Source organism: Neoarius graeffei, chromosome 9 (assembly GCF_027579695.1).
Source record: "Neoarius graeffei isolate fNeoGra1 chromosome 9, fNeoGra1.pri, whole genome shotgun sequence".
Lineage (NCBI taxonomy): Eukaryota > Metazoa > Chordata > Actinopteri > Siluriformes > Ariidae > Neoarius > Neoarius graeffei.
The window spans coordinates 56887968-56905975 of NC_083577.1; the positions used below are offsets into that span (position 1 = coordinate 56887968).

Genomic DNA, 18008 nt, shown 5'->3' on the forward strand with positions numbered 1-18008 from the left:
CAATTTATTTCACCTGCTATTTCAAGCTGTAAAAATAGACAGGGCTTATTTTGTATCAAATGAGCTGTAAAAGCCTTCAAACAATTGGCATCATTAATCAGACCAACAAAGTTAAAGCCTTTCCAGGACCGGTTTCATAATAATAAGGCAATGAAAAAATAAAAATGAGTGTCACCCGATATGGAAAGTGAGAGATGACTGCATTAGTCGTCTTTCAGTGGGAAGAAAGAATCTGAGGTGTGTAAACATGGAAAGACTTCAAAACGTATTTGAACTTTAAGCAAATACACACACACACAAACAAGAAGTAAATTTCAAGCCCAGCCCCTGACTGCATCTTAGCATCTTATTTAGCAGTCACGGTACATTCTTTGACAGAAACCCTAATCAAGCTGTAAACCCCCAAAACGTCAGGCCACACCAAGCAGATGTGCGGTAGATGTTTCTAAATGAAGACAGATGTTCAGAAATGGTCAGTGGACTGTCTGTTCACTGAGAATGCCTCCTCCAAAAAGCTTGACTATAAACATGCTGCATGAATTCACTCTTAGTTCGTTCATTAGATTTCGAAATCCTGTAATGACAAGGTCACTGATCTTCAGACATCTGCGTGAAGGATGCAAACTCACAAGGGCACGCATTAGAGCACTGTTGTGAAGCTTTTTTTTTCCAATGTAGCAAACAAAGAAATAGTTTCAATTTATTATTTATATATCCTAATACGGGCGGCACGGTGGTGTAGTGGTTAGCGCTGTCGCCTCACAGCAAGAAGGTCTGGGTTCGAGCCCCGGGGCCGGCGAGGGCCTTTCTGTGTGGAGTTTGCATGTTCTCCCCGTGTCCGCGTGGGTTTCCTCCGGGTACTCCGGTTTCCCCCACAGTCCAAAGACATGCAGGTTAGGTTAACTGGTGACTCTAAATTGACCGTAGGTGTGAATGTGAGTGTGAATGGTTGTCTGTGTCTATGTGTCAGCCCTGTGATGACCTGGCGACTTGTCCAGGGTGTACCCCGCCTTTCGCCCGTAGTCAGCTGGGATAGGCTCCAGCTTGCCTGTGACCCTGTAGAAGGATAAAGCGGCTAGAGATAATGAGATGAGATATCCTAATACTACACTGATACTGCACGCTGCCTAAAGACGAGTCAAATTATATGTACAGGAGCAGCACCTTGTAAATCACATGTACAGCATTATAGGTATCAATGTCAGTGAACTGTCTGTAGCCTCATACAGTGTTGTTCAAAATAGTAATCTGACATGACAAACGAACACCATAACCAAAACTATGGATCAGTGCGGTTTTCAGGACTGTGAGCATATCCAAAACCTACCAGTGCAGGATTTTATTCAGTAACGTATATCAGCTTTTACTCAGAAAAATAGATGTACACAAAAATCCAAGTACAAAATGATATAATCCAATTTATATTTACTTTCAATACAGTAGGATGAATGTCAGACAATTTTACAATTTATTTCTTGCCATGATATTGCTTTGCTGTCCGCCATTGTAAAGCATACAGTGTCTTGCAAAAGTATTCATCCCCCTTGGTGTTTGTCCTGTTTTGTCGCATTACAAGCTGGAATTAAAATGGAGTTTTGGAGGGTTAGCACCATTTGATTTACACAACATGCCTACAACTTTAAAGGTGCAAATTGTTTTTTGTGTGGTTTTTTTTTTTATTGTGACAAACAATACTTAAGATGGAAAAAAAACGCAGAAATCTGGTGTGTGCATAAGTATTCACCCCCTTTTGTATAAAACCCCTAAATAAGAGCTGGTCCAACAAATTCACTTCATAAGTCACATTAGTTGATGAAGAGCCACCTGTATGTAATCAAAGTGTCACATGATCTGTCACATGATGTCTGTATAAATCAACCTGTTCTGGAAGGACCCTGACTCTGCTACACTACTAAGCAAGCAACATGAAAACCAAGGAGCACTCCAAACAGGTCAGAGACAACGTTGTGGAGAAGTATAGATCAGGGTTGGGTTATAAAAAATATCCCAAACTTTGAATATCCCAGGTGGAAAGAATATGGCACCACTACAAACCTGACAAGAGAAGGCCACCCACCAAAACTCACAGACCAGACAAGGAGGGCATTAATCAGAGATGCAACAAAGACGCCAAAGATAACACTGAAGGAACTGCAAAGATCCACAGTGGAGATGGGAGTATCTGTCCATTGGACAACTTTAAGCCATACACTCCACAGAGTGGGGCTTTATGGAAGAGTGGCCAGAAAAAAGTAATTGCTTAAGAAAACACGTTTGGAGTTTGCCCAACAGCATGTGGCAGACTCCCCAAAACACATGGAAGAAGATTCTCTGGTCAAACGAGACTAAAATTGATCTTTTTGGCCATTATGGGAAGTGCCATGTGTGGCGCAAACCCAACACCCTGAGAACACCATTCCTACAGTGAAGCATGGTGGTGGCAGCATCATGCTGTGGGGATGTTTTTCATATGCAGGGATAGGAAAGCTGGTCAGGACTGAAGGAAAGATGGATGGCACTAAACACAGGGCAATTCTGGAGGAAAACCTGTTTGAGTCAGCCAGAGGTTTGAGACTGGGACGAAGGTTCACGTTTTAGCAGGACAATGATCCTAAACATACTGCTAAAGCTACACTGGAGTGGTTTAAAGGGAAACATTTAAATGTCTTGGAACGGCCTAATCAAAGCCCAGACCTCAATCCAATTGAGAATCTGTGGCATAACTTGAAGATTGCTGTTCACCAACACAACCCATCTAACTTGAAGGAGTTGGAGCAGTTTTGCCTTGAGGAATGGGCAAAAATCCCAGTGGCTAGATGTGTTAAGCTAATAGAGACATACCCCAAGAGACTTGCAGCTGTAATTGCAGCAAAAGGTGGCTCTACAAAGTAGTGACGTTGGGGGGTGAATACCTATGCACACTCCAGGTTTCTGGTAGTTTTTCATCTTAATTATTGTTTGTGTCACAATAAACAACAATTTTCACCTTTAAAGTGTTAGGCATGTTGTGTAAATCAAATGGTGCTAACCCCCCCAAAATCCATTTTAATTCCAGCTTGTAATGTGACAAAACAGAACAAACACCAAGGGGGATGAATACTTTTGCAAACCACTGCACTTGGTATTTGTACTGAAAGTCAAAATCATGCCATCATGACAACCCAAGTTTCTGAAATGAACTAATACACTACCGTTCAAAAGTTTGGGGTCACCCAGACAATTTTGTGTTTTCCATGAAAAGTCACACTTTTATTTCCCACCATAAGTTGTAAAATGAATAGAAAATATAGTCAAGACATTTTTCTGGCCATTTTGAGCATTTAATCGACCCCACAAATGTGATGCTCCAGAAACTCAATCTGCTCAAAGGAAGGTCAGTTTTATAGCTTCTCTAAAGAGCTAAACTGTTTTCAGCTGTGCTAACATGATTGTACAAGGGTTTTCTAATCATCCATTAGCCTTCTGAGGCAATGAGCAAACACATTGTACCATTAGAACACTGGAGTGAGAGTTGCTGGAAATGGGCCTCTATACACCAGGGGCGATTTCTCAGACACAACAAGGGAAGCCGAAATTCCCCTAAAATTCTCTCCCCAAACTGCGGCGTCTACGACGTTGAATTCTCATTAAAACAATAACTTGCATAACATATGCCCAAGATTGTATTTACGTTCATAACTATCTCTATGTCATCCTGTAACTTATTTGAGTGATATCTGACGAACTTGCAGTTCACTACAAGAATCACCTTTGCTGCCAGGCTGTAACCTTTCTTATTTCAATGGGCTCTATGGACTGGCAGCCGGGTATCCGTTGCAGTCTACGAGACGGCTCTGAACAGCCAATTTCGGCTAGTTGTTATTGGTTAAAATCGACAAAATCGTCACTTCCGGGGAAGCCGGGTATCTCTGGGGGTAAATGGGACATGGGCAGGCCAAGAAGCCGGGCTGATAAAGGATTATTGGAGGTGGTGTTTGAAAGACATGAGGAGGGCGGTCACTGTACTTCGGCGTCGGCGAGGAACACGGAAGCATGATCAGTCAGTCAGTCCCTAGCGGATGTCGAGAAAGTGTAGTCGTGTGCCAAAGTGCTGTCCGAATTTCTTTTCATATAAACGTTTCTTCTCATTGATGTCTCTGTACATTACTCTGTAAATAAATGTAAATATTACTCGTTGTGCTCCGTTAACTTTCATCCATTCTATCAGTTTGATCATTCATGAATTCACTCGTTTATTTCATTTGTAGTTCAATCAACGTGGTTGTAGGCTAGCTTGAGCCTTGTTGGGATCTGCAGTGCTAGCTGCTAACAGCTGGTATCTATCTGCTATAATGGCAAAGTACGGCCAGTCATTTTGCCCCGCCCCCGCCTCGCGCTCCGTCCAGTGCGGTAGTGATGTCCCGTTACTCGCGCGCCACAGCAGAGACCCGCGCAACCTTCAGCCGGTACAGTCGCTGTTCTTTTACCACCGCAGTTATTCTCATCTTTCCGGTGCGTTCTTGATTTTTCCATTGTGTCCTATTTTGCCATATCAAATACCCAAAATGGTATCGTATTATTCATATTTAAGTGAATAATCAATTCAGTCATCATAACTTGGCATTTTTAACCCAAGCAATCAAAAAAAGGAAATTTTTTCAATATTTTCAAAAAATTTTACAAAAACATTTGAATTGTAATAAAAAAAAAAATTCCACAGCAGAGGCCAGATAAAGCAAGACGCTATCTTTATTCTTATTAAACATGATAAAAGAAACATTGTGTTAGGTAAATGCAAAAAAAAAATAGTAAAATTAGAAAATTTATTTTTTGACCATAATGTCCCAAATGAGAGACCAGTTTCTGAGACAGACCCACATAAATTGACTCATGACAAATAACAAATAATTGAAAAATTGCATTACGTAGACCTAAAACTGAGCTTCCCCTATTTCAAAGCCCACCAGCCGTCACTGCTATACACCTATGTAGATATTGCACCAAAAACCAGACATTTGCAGCTAGAATAGTCATTTACCACATTAGCAATGTATAGAGTGGATTTCTGATTAGTTTAAAGTGATCTTCATTGAAAAGAACAGTGCTTTTCTTTCAAAAATAAGGACATTTCAAAGTGACCCCAAACTTTTGAACGGTAGTGTACATTTCCTGCTAGATTTCTAAGAAATACAGTAAAAACGAGCAAGATATTTATTGATAAATTCCTATACTGGATGTCTAAATAAAATACTGGCCATTGTTAATAAAATGTGAAAAGGATGGAAAAACGCAACACCCTGAATAAATACTCTGATAGCATGCTAGTAGTCTGGCTAACGCGACTTCAAAGCTCTGCGAGCATTTGGTCTGGCAAAGATATTAAGCCCAACTGTTTCCCAAAGTGCGTGGTTGACCTGCCTCCCTGAAATGCCTCAGTTTGCTACTGGTCGAAGCCAGAAAAGGCTGTGGCAAAGCTTAAACCAATCACATCACTCTTTCCTCTGACGTATGTGACGCGACGGGGCTAACTGGTAGATTAAACTCTTACCGAAGCCGGTCAGGAGCAAGGCGAAAGCGTCCTTCCTTTCAATAAATACCTCCAGGGCTGCTCTTTGCTCCGTTTTCAATGAGAACTTGCTCCATGTTCGTAATGTTTCTAGTGAAAGAAGCGCTTCCAGCATAGATTCTGTAAACAATCTATGGCTTCCGGTCGCAGTTCTACTACGTCAGTGCCTTGAACACGCCTCTACCCAGGGCTGTTGGAGATGCTCAAAGTTGATTGGCTCCCGATTTTTCGGGAGCTTGGAAGAGCTGTAGATAGCTTGCCTTGCCAGACTAAGCTCGCAACAGGCCCTCATGTTGCGTCACACTTAGGATGGGCGGGCCCAGGCTAGCATGCTAGATCTCTCAAGGTCAGTTTATAAAAGCAGCCCATGGAGTATACGTAAGTTAAGAGCTATTAAAGTATTCCTGTATATATAAAATCAACAGATCTGCTGTACCTGAGCTGGTACCAAAGCCACTGCTGACACCGTCTTCACTGATGGCATGAAGCTGACACACACCCGACTCCTCTACTCCCATGTGCATGGGTTTGGTCAACAGGAACTTCCTGCATCCAGAAAAAAACAAAAAACAAAACCAAGCCCATTTGCAACAGAGCCAAATAATAGAATGCTAATTATTGATAGAGTATGTATGTATAGTATATAGATTGGCAACACCATAACTCATAACACAGTTACAGTGACTCACAAAGCAATAGATAAAATCACAAATCACTTTCTGTCCATATCTATAGGATGAAAGGGAAAGGAGGCACCTGTTAGTCTTGCTCTCAATTAACAGCCAGCGGTCTTCAGCCACCAAGAATACAGCTTTAACATTGATGGGGAGGGTGATGGTGTGGACTTGGCCCTCCAGCACATCCAGAACATCCAGCTGATTCCTGTCAACGCAAGGTAGAGAGCATGTCATTACACTAGGACGAGAAGAGGCTCTCGGTGTAGAACATCAAACCAGAGTGATGAGCTCACCCATCAGCGTTGTAGAACAGGAGCCAGTTCTTGTGGGCAAACTCTCGGCACATTTTGGATGCTGACTGGAGCAACACATTTTGAGACATTGACTGTTATGAACATTACTATATCATGCCTATAGTTTGATAATTATCAGAACTTGATATGAAGTATAAATAAGATTCTGTCAGATTTCTGGATGACATAGGATCCCCAGACAAAAAATTATTCGCAAGTGTCATTTCAGTCCGAATACTTGGTTATGCTTTCCATCACCTTCATAACGATTCCAAATCACGTCAAGTTAGGTCACTACTTACACTGACTGGTTGCGCATTTCTGCTCGAGCAAAGGTTTCCAAAATAGAGCTCGATTTTGAGGTGCTTATTTTAGTGAAATAAACCCACAAGTTTTCTATGAGATGGAGGTTTGGTGATTTTGCACCGTACAGCCATTTCGTAATGCGGAAAAGTCAGTGCTGTGCTCTTCTTGGACATGAAGCCCAAACGACCTCTGAGCTAGCCAACAACTGCTTTTATATGACAACCCCAATTCCAAAAAAGTTGGGACGCTGTGTAAACTGTAAATAAAAACAGAACGTGATAATTTGCAAATCATGGAAACCCTATATTTCATTGAAAATAGTACAAAGACAACATATCAAATGCTGAAACTGAGAAATTTTATTGTTTTTTGAAAAAATATATGCTGATTTTGAATTCAAATGTCAGCAAGATGTTTCAGAAAAGTTGGGACGGGGCAACAAAAGACTGAAAAAGTTGTGTAATGCTAAAAAAATAAATAAAAACCCACCTAATTTGGTTAATTGGCACCAGGTCAGTAACATGATTGGGTATAAAAAGAGTATCCCATAGAGGCAGAGTCTCTCAGAACTAAAGATAAGGAAGAGTTCACCGCTCTGTGAAAGACTGCGTGGGCAAACAATGCAACAATTTAAGAATAATGTTCCTCAATGTAAAACTGCAAAGAATTTGGGGATCACATCATCTATGGCAGTGTTTCTCAACCAGTGGGCCGCGAAGCACCATCTAATGGGCCGCAAATTTTTTTTTTCCAAGTTGAAGCTAATTTTTACTCACACTCGAGTACAATTCCTGGGTTGCATCCAATGTCACATCCGCCTCATTAAGCTACAGTCACACTACAGCTCGTGATGCTTTGCGATGGGTTATCGATGAAAATGAGGCATTTTGGTGGCGATATACACACGAGCTAAAAGTTGTGCTCACACAGCAGGTGAACACTTGACTGTCACGCCTTTGCGCACTTGAGTCTGGCACAGCTCGTGCGGCCGCGCTCACTCACGGAGCACATTGTGTGCACGCTTGGGACCCGGTCATTATAGGAAATTGATTTGAGCGCAATTAGCACGCACAGATATGGACACTGTTTTCACAGAGGCTTTGCAAAGTATTATCATTATCACGGTCATGTTTGTTTCTAGCCATGTTTATAACACTGTTTAAATATTATGCTTTATGATTCTACATTACTTTCATTCGTGATTTGCTTTTATAAATATCACACCTGCTAATAAACACTCTTCCTGCACTTAGATCCATCTACCGCCGTCTATCTTGCAGTGTCCTGATCCCCAGATCTTTAACCCAGCCACATATAAAAAGTTGTACACCTCCATGCTCTTCCAGGTTTTCATCTGTTTGTTCTGTAGAACAATGTCTGCAGCACCAGGTAGTTTGAGATGTCCGGGAACTCAACAGATGGATAAATTTCCAACTCATAGGAAAAATCCTTCTTTGTTAGCATGTAAGGATCTAATCCCATTGAGTGGTTTCTATACCCACTTCTTTTGAGTGGGCTTCTTGGTTTTAATAACTTGCTTGTTTGCTGAACACAAACATGGCAATAAGTTCTTGTGTTAGTGGACCAGACTCCACTTTTGGATCATTAATCCCTTTTGACTGAGAATGCCCTGCATACATGGTTTTATATTGGCTTCTGGCACATCCATACAGTTTTAAATACAAAACCTACAACTAAAACCAGTTTCTTTTTATTGCATTTATTTAATTCCTGGGCTCCCATCTGTAACAGGGAGTGATGTTGCATTCCGTTAATACACTTTACAATAGATTATTAGATTCTAATAGAATAGATGAGCCAAAATAACTGGGGATCTTTTTTAATGGGCCCCGACTCGTGACAAGAATGAATAGATGGGCCTTAAAGTAGAAAAGGTTGAGAACCCCTGATCTATGGTATATAATATCATGAAAAGATTCAGAGAATCTGGAGAAATCTCTGTATGCAAGAGACAAGGCTGAAAACTGACACTGAATTCCTGTGATCTTCAGGCCCTCAGGCGACACTGCATTAAAAACCAGACACGTGTCTGTAGTGGAAATCACTGTATGGGCTCAGGAACACTTCAGAAAACCATCGTCTGTGAACACAGTGCGTCACTGCATCCACAGATGCAAGTTAAAACCAGATATAAACAATATCCAGAAACACCGCCACCTTCTCTGGGCCCGAGCTCTTTTACGATGGACTGAGGCAAAGTGGAAAACTGTCCCGAGGTCTAACGAATCAAAAGTGAAATTCTTTTTAGATTATCATGGACACCACGTCCTCCAGGCTAAAGAGGAGAGGGACCATCCGGCTTGTTATCAGTGCACAGTTCAAAAGCCAGCATCTGTGATGGTATGAGGGTGCATTAGTGCACATGACATGGGTAGCTTGTACATCTGGGAAGGCATCATTAATGCTGAATGATATTTACACATTTCAGAGCAATATGCTGCCATCCAGACAAAATATTTTTCAGGGAAGGCTTTCCTTCTTTCAGCAAGACAATGCCAAACCGCTTTCTGCACATATTAAAACCGCATGGCTCCGTAGTAAAAGAGCCTGGGTGCTAAACTGGCCTGCCTGCAGTCCAGACCTATCTCCCATTTAAAACATTTTGTGCATTATGAAGTGCAAAATATGACAAAGGAGACCCCGAACTGCTGAGCAACTGAAATTGTATATCGGGCAAAAACGGAACATTTCTCTTTCAAAACTACAGCAATTGGTCTCCTCAGTTCCCAAACATTTACAGAATGTTGTTAAAAGTAGAGGTGATGCAACACAGTGGTAAACATAACCCTGTCCCAACTTTTTTGAAATGCGTTACTAACAGCAAATTCAAAATGAGCATATATTTTTCAAAAAACAATAAAAATTTCTCAGTTTCAACATCTGATATGTTGTCTTTGCACTATTTTCAGTGGAATATAGGGATTCCATGATTTGCAAATTATCGCCTCCTGTTTTTATTTATAGTTTACACAGCGTCCCAACTTTTTTGGGATTGGGGTTGTAAGCTATTCATCCAGGTGCACAGCCTACTGATGTCATACACCAGGCACTGCTAATTTTTTGTCTGTTGAGCTTATATTCAAGTCCAGTCACCTTGTCTATAATACCTGCCCTCCATTTTCAAAAATGCTTCATTATGAATCCGCAAGTGAAAATAACCTGACATGTACCAGGACCTAACCTGAGAGTCTTTTGTATTCCACCAGCTGGAAGTTTTGCGCATAGGTTCCTCCTCTTTACCTGGAGACAGGACGAGTCTCCTCACTGCACCAGTCACGAGGTCCACATGCAGCACTGTGTTACTCTACAGATAGCAGAGAAACACTTGCAGTATAATTCACCGCTAACTTTCTACTCATCTGACAGTTCTTAATTATGTATGCCCTTTTTGGGCCTTTGACGCACGAGCAGTATTAAGAATGTAGCAAGTGACATTGCTGAAGATGAAGCCCAGCCTCTTTCAGGATGAACTGCTTAATCTTCAATTTACTTTTATGGAAAAGCATCTCAGATTTATCTCTCGCATTTGGGGCCTAATGGGTTCCTTATGGACTGCTTGACACACAGTTCACACTGTCTGTGTTATAAATAGGAAGGTTACATCAGGCCTGGATAGATGGTGAAATTGGCTTAGAAGAGATGTCAGGATTTTGGGCCACACTGTTCCATTCATGCTTTGTTTTTCTTCTACTGGGAGAACCATGACCTCTGGACGACCCCCTTTCTGGTGTCTAGAATTCCACAATTTTGAAGTAGTCCTGCTCTTTTTCTCTCTCACGCACATAGACACTTTACCCTGAAAGGTTTTTTTTTTTTAAGATATTTTTATCCTCTACTGGAAGCCCTTGAAAAGTAAAAATGTTTGTAGATTCATTTTATTTGCTCACTTTGTGCTGTGTAGCTCCAAGGCCGTATTAGGTAAGTAAAGTATTATTAGATCTTTAGAGAGACCTGAGAGAGTTATGATCTTATAATCAGCAAAGGCGTTTAGAAAACTGTTACAAATCTCCTGAGCCTCCCGAAGCCAAATCCATATCAATTTTCTTCCAGCCTTTCGCTAAAACACACTTTAAATATTATTAGTAAAGCACAGACATCATATATTTTTATAGTACGATACTGTATCATGTGATGTATTGTCATACATGTCAACCTATACGGGATGTCCGTACTTTATACGGATTTGATTCGATAAACGTAGTATACGGGCGTATAAATAAAGTTATACGGATTCTTTAAAAAAAAACTTCAATATTTATTTAGAGCTATAATCAATTCCCATGATGATAAAAGAGCGCATAACATTTATAAACGTACTGTACACCACAGACAGCCAGTAAAGAGTCTTATGAAATCGCGCGTTGTGGTAGCGAGACTTCGTTCCACTTTTGATCATGCGCACACCGCATTGCGAGAATCCCGCCAACCGTGAAGTCATAGACATATAAACATAGACGCCACCTTCTGCGTAGAATCATACGTCATCCTCGCCGCCATATTGGATGTGGCAAAGTGGAGATTCTTCAACCGTCTCTGGTATAGCGTCTAGACAGTAGCCGAGAATAAAGATGCCTCATTCATGTGCTGCGTTTAACTGTACCAACAGGTTTACCGTCCAAACGAGATCACATGGGATTACCTTTCACAGGTGAGACTGGAAAAATACTTTTCATTGTATATGGTCATTATAACGTAATTTTACGAACAGATTTTCCTGACTTTGTGGCTAATACAAAGTCTCGTGCATAATAGCCGCTCGGTGAAACCTGTCTCCAAACAACGAAGTATTTCCTTCGTAACTACGCTGATAACACTTTGTGTTTTTGTCAAATGACGCGGTACGCGGTGGTCCGGACTACCGTTGTGGTCCGGACCACGCCGTTTTCAGGTGTGGTCCGGACCACCAAGTTCAGAAGACAAATAAATTTTAAATTTTCAGCTACTTCTTCCCCTAATTTAGAATAAATTCTTTCCTTTGCCCTTTCTTCTGTTGCTTTGTAGTCTCTAGCACATTTTTTCTTATTCCTTAGAAGCTGTTCATAACCACCCTGAGACATAATGACGAAAGTTGGTAAAATTATTTTTCACTTCCCTCGTGGCAGCTCCCGCTTTTTTACATGCGTTAGAACTGGTATCTTTTATTGCGCGTGTGTTTTACGCATGCATTTCTCTTCCGGTTTGAGAAAAAATAACAAATGATGTACGACTTTGTAAAAAAACTCGTATTAAATGACAAACACAGTATGATTTTGGTAAGTTTTTATTTATATCGTAATATAATACAGCATACGGTGAACCGGACCACAATCCAGGAAAAATAATTAATTAATGCCCTCGTTTTGTATGGAAAATACGGTGATCCGGACCACCGCGTACCGCGTCAAATATTGGAGCTTTGTATTCATTCTGAAGGTTTATTGTTATTATCAAATCAAATCAAATCAAGTTTATTTGTACAGCGCTTTTAACAATAAACATTGTCGCAAAGCAGCTTTACAGAATTTGAACGACTTAAAACATGAGCTAATTTATTAATATTGAATAAAAAGTAACTGGGATATATCATTGTTAATTATCATTCAAATTTTAGGTAAATTATTTTAATTTGCATCTTATACGGATTTTATAAGGGAAATACGGATTTTGGAGGTTGGTTATACAGGTTTGATTGACCAAAGGTTGACATGTATGTATTGTTTCACAAATGCATGTAAGGATTAAAACTATAAAAAAAATTCTCTCTTCAAATTTAAATCAAACTCATAACGGAGCTATACACGCACCCGTCATCTGCCGGCTCACACAGAATTAGCATGAGCATAACAACAGAATATGCTCTCCCATATTCTCAAATGACTCATGGAACAACATGCAGTCCATGATGGATTGTGCGACACCAGCAGGTGGGATTAAAGACGCAACAATGTGATTGTTTTGTCTGTGTGTGCATGTGTTTTTGCAAGACTCCTATAAACCCACCTGCTCCTCGTGAAGCACCACCTGGCCCTTAAGTGGGCTGCCCAGTGCAGCCACAGTGATGAAAGGCTGCCACACTCCACTGATGGTCCGGGGAAAGACATCATACAGCTCAATGGACTGTAGCGTGTCTGCCCGCTCACGCATGGCGTACAGTGACACAGGGTTACACGTCGCCACATAAATGACACCTGCAACAACAACAACAACAAATTAGCTGGTCAACATTTCAATATTCAGTCATTTTGGATGTACAGAAGTAGGAAGGCCACTGGATTTCTATCATAATCTTGAAGATGCCGAGAGCTTTCAAAGTGGCTCAATGATCGTGAAATATTTAAGTTATCCCACGAAATAGAGTCGTACATGAGCCGATAGCTGATGAGGCACGAAGCGCCGAGTCGGCCATAAGCCATGTATGACGAGATTGAGTGGAATAACTGTTTTATTCTAGCCACATTCACTGGATTTTGAGAAACAGAGCATTTTTATTTTTATTTTTTGCAAATTGAATAAATAAAAGCTTCATACAAAACGTCTGACAAAATCATTTCCGCTCAGAATGTGAACAAACTGGTGAAATAATAGTAGCAATTTGTGAAAAATGCTCTAATAATAAACTGTGAATAAGCTCCTTCTTTGTGAATCTTGGGGAGTCCGTATATGAGAGGCACGGCTTCCCCAGGGTACAATCTGTAGTAAAGAGATCGGTTGATGGCTTGGTCCTTTTTGTTTGCAACAACTAGAAAAGGACCAAGCCATCAACCGATCTCTTTACTACAGATTGTACCCTGGGGAAGCCGTGCCTCCCCAAGATTCACAAAGAAGGAGCTCCTCTCAGACCTATTATCAGCAGTATAAACTCGGTCACATATAACATTGCTAAACACCTAGCCACCATCTTGGCTCCTCTGGTTGGGAATACACCATATCATGTCAAGAATTCCCAAGATTTTGCTTCTAAAGTTGCAGACCTCAAACTAGATTCAGATGAAACCATGGTTTCCTACGATGTCACTTCTCTGTTCACCTGCATTCCCACCACAGAAGCAGTCGAATCTGTAAGAAAACGACTCCTTCAGGATAGCTCCTTACTGGATAGAACGAAACTCAACATGGATCAGATTTGCACCCTGCTTGACCTCTGCCTGACTACCACTTATTTCCAGTTTAATGAAAGTTTCTACAGACAGAAGCATGGATGCGCCATGGGATCACCAGTGTCCCCTATTGTGGCCAATTTATACATGGAGGAAGTGGAACATATAGCTTTGACCACTTTTGCAGGAGTTGCTCCCAGCCATTGGTTTAGATACGTGGATGATACCTGGGTTAAAATCAAAATCCAGGAGGTGGAAGCTTTCTCGAAACACATCAATGCAGTGGATAGCAACATCAACTTCACTCGGGAAGATGTCAGTGGGAATAATCTAGCCTTCTTGGATTGTGATGTACACATTAGACAAGACAGAAGCCTTAGTATCGAGGTCTACCGGAAACCCCCACACACAGACCAGTACCTACTTTTCGACTCTCACCACCCACTGGAACATAAATTGGGGGTCATTAGGACCTTGCAACACAGGGCTCAGAACATTCCTACAACATTAGAGGGAAAAGAGAAGGAGCAGAATCATATCAAGAAAGCACTTCAGAATTGCGGTTATCCCAACTGGGCTTTCCTAAAGAGCAGAAAAAGGAACATAACTGACAAGGATGATAACAGGAACAAACGCAAGAACATTGTCATTCCCTACATTTCTGGTCTATCTGAGAAACTCAGGAGGATCTTCTACAAACACAACATTCTGGTACATTTCAGACCCAGTAACACCCTGAAGCAGAAACTGGTCCACCCTAAGGACAGAATACCCAGACACAAACAGGACAACGTAGTGTATGCAATTCAGTGCAGTGAGGATTGCACAGATTCGTATATTGGGGAGACAAAACAACCGCTATACAGGCGCTTGGCCCAACACAGGAGAGCCAGCTCCTCAGGCCAGGACTTGGCTGTCTACATTCATCTTAACAACAAAGGACACTCATTTCAGGATTGTAACGTACGCATTTTAGCCAGAGAGGATCGTTGGTATGAGCGAGGAGTTAAAGAAGCCATTTTTGTCAACCTGGAACGGCCATCACTGAACAGAGGTGGGGGTCTAAGACATCATTTGTCAACCATCTACAAGGCGGTCTTGAACACTCTTCCCAGACGGCTGGGTGTACGCCAGGACCCAGCTGTTTTCGGTGACTCACAGGAGGACAGAGAGAGTCAGATTGCCATTGATCACCCTAACGGGCAATCCTTTGATCACCCTAATGACTCGCCGTTCACACCCAGCCTCCAGTGACCCACACCAACATGATGCCTCAGTGACACCTTAGATGAGCTGGTCATCAGAATTCTGATTCTGATCCAGGAGAGGATAAATATCTGATACTCCCTATTAGTCAGACAGAACTGAGGAAGCCTTTTGGACGAGAGGTGGAACGTTTTCAAGAATCTTCAAGCAAGTCAAGTTGCCCATTTCTACCACCCACAGTTTACTATGACCTGGATGATTGAGAATCTTCACAGACATACTCTAATAATAATTCTTGAAAAATAAGAAAAGATATGTTATTACCATCAAATATTTTTATTCCATATTTTGTTGCTTTTTTTTGTATTTTTCAGGTTTTGTTTTCGAGTAGAGTTTTTATTTCGTCCTTGGTTGGTTCAGTAACACACTCTGCCATTTTGTTTTCTCTACTCACGGTATATGAGCTGATTGGCTACTGATAGCTACTAGGCTATCAGAGAAATCAGAGCGCACGATTGCTCATATCCAGAGTTATACATGCATTCATATTACCTCATTTAGACGTGTGGTTCTCAAAGTGGGGTCTGGGATTTTTACATTTAGTCATCATCTCATCTCATTATCTCTAGCCGCTTTATCCTGTTCTACAGGGTCGCAGGCAAGCTGGAGCCTATCCCAGCTGACTACGGGCGAAAGGCGGGGTACACCCTGGACAAGTCGCCAGGTACATTTAGTTATCTCATCTCATTACCTCTAGCCGCTTTATCCTGTTCTACAGGGTCGCAGGCAAGGTGGAGCCTATCCCAGCTGACTACGGGCGAAAGGCGGGGTACACCCTGGACAAGTCGCCAGGTACATTTAGTTATAGTTGTGGAAATTATAACCATCCATTAGTAAAACCAGTAAATTTGTGATTCAGTTCTTATTGTTATTAACCCAATTGACTTCTTTGATTTAAGTGGGTTGGGTTTCATTCAAACTTTAATAACTCAAAACCAAGTAGATCTACGGATAACGTAGATTTGAACTTAATGTGTTGCATAGCTTTAACTCTATAGCACTAATAAATTAAAATATATATATATATATATATTAACATTCAAATAATGTTCATGAAACAAAACTAATCTGTAAAGAAGGGGACCATGGAATTTACTATACTGTATATGTACAGTATGTAGACTGTGTATATTTACACGTGTGTGTGTTAAGTCTTATTTTGCACAAATACAGCAAGTATAGAATATAACAAACAGATCACGTCATCCCAGTTTAACCCCTTCGGACATAATGTGTACGATTGTACACGTGAAGTTCCATAGCATTTTTCCTTGTATCCGAAGGGCTTAAGCTTTTCTCCACTGATTCCAGGTCTATTACAGGATCTAATTTAAGGTTTTCATTGTTTTTAAGGTGGACTTGTGTATTCTGCCACACTTATCTGTAAGGTTTTTGCCTCTGTTGCTTTTTGGCTGTTCTACCGTCCTGGCTGAAACTCAAGGGCGATCATACCTTTTAGTTACTGCTTCCTGGCTACAGATAAGCCTACCACTGGACATTAGTTGTTCTCTAACTGTTACAAACTTTTATAGTAGACTTTCTGGTTTTCCGGTAAATCTAGTAAAGGTGGTGCCGACGTCTATTGTGTCTGTTCTTATATGTTTTAATCTCATTTATGTTATAATCTACGCATGAAACACTTATACATACTTATCAACTTACTTTCTAATGGATGAGTGGAGAAATGTTTTCAAGATCGTAATACATCTATCGGTTCACCTTGACTTCCTACTACTATCGATTTACAGCCCTATCATGTTCAACACCACCTATAAAACGCAGCTCCTTTATAACTAAAACAATCCCTCAACAGCCTCGACTCTACCAGGGAAAACACTCTCTGGTCTTCTGGCCTACCGTTATCAGTGATGATGTCACAGATGATGTTGACTTCATTCATGGGGAGCTGCCAGTGTGCGTACTCCTCTGTGAAGCTCATCGCTCTGGCCTCGTGCCTCTCCAATGGATAACCCTGTACTCTTAAAAACACTGGGCCCTGGAGAGCATCATGCATCACTATCACATTAACTCCACAGCATTACATTACACTAGAAGAGTTCTGGATTTAGCAATGATGTGTGATACCTTGATATCTATATGATGGGATTTGGTAGGACACAGCAGTTTCCGCCGTGCACCACCACCACCACCCTGGTTAATAGTCCAATACCCAGCCATCTTACAGTCTGGTAACGGCAACCTTGAAAAGTGAAAATACGGATTCAGCATACACATGCATTTTAAAGGCTGATTGTTGTATAAATCTAAGAAGAACAACAAGAACAAGAAGCCTTTATTTATCACACGTATGCTCAAGCACAGACTTAAGCACAGTGAAATTCCTCTGCATTTAACCCATCTGAAGCAGTGAACACACACACACAAGTTAGCAATGGGCACACACATGTACCCAGAGCAGTGGGCAGCTATGCTACAGCGCCCGGGGAGCAGTTGGGGGTTCGGTGCCTTGGTTAACCTTACCGCGTGTCTTTGGACTGTGGGGGAAACCGGAGCACCCGGAGGAAACCCACACAGACATGGGGAGAACATGCAAACTCCACACAGAAAGGCCCCTGTCGGCCGCTGGGCTCAAACCCAGAACCTTCTTGCTGTGAGGTGACAGTGCTAACCACTACACCACCGTGCCACCCTAGCTACCTCTTTGCTTAAATTCATCCAACAGAATAACTTATTCATCAACTTGCAGAAGAAGGATGCAAATAAAACAGGGTGCTAATGAAAGAAACTCAAAATGCCTAATAGCACAATGGCTTCAGTTTAATTATTTTTTTAGAGCTTTTTCTGTCAGTGCAGTGAGATAGCA

At 41.3% G+C, this 18008-nt stretch overlaps 1 protein-coding gene across 1 annotated transcript in view; it reads right to left on the minus strand.

Moving 5' to 3' along the window:
• vwa8 (von Willebrand factor A domain containing 8) overlaps positions 1-18008 on the minus strand; it is a 195449-nt gene that overhangs the window by 88081 nt on the left and 89360 nt on the right. The window contains exons 27-33 of the mRNA XM_060929893.1: positions 17270-17384; positions 17042-17180; positions 12822-13009; positions 10024-10146; positions 6516-6580; positions 6302-6427; positions 5982-6091 (exon numbers count right to left, since the gene is read on the minus strand). Coding sequence (XP_060785876.1) covers positions 5982-6091; positions 6302-6427; positions 6516-6580; positions 10024-10146; positions 12822-13009; positions 17042-17180; positions 17270-17384 — 866 coding nt within the window. The remainder of the gene's footprint in view (positions 1-5981; positions 6092-6301; positions 6428-6515; positions 6581-10023; positions 10147-12821; positions 13010-17041; positions 17181-17269; positions 17385-18008) is intronic.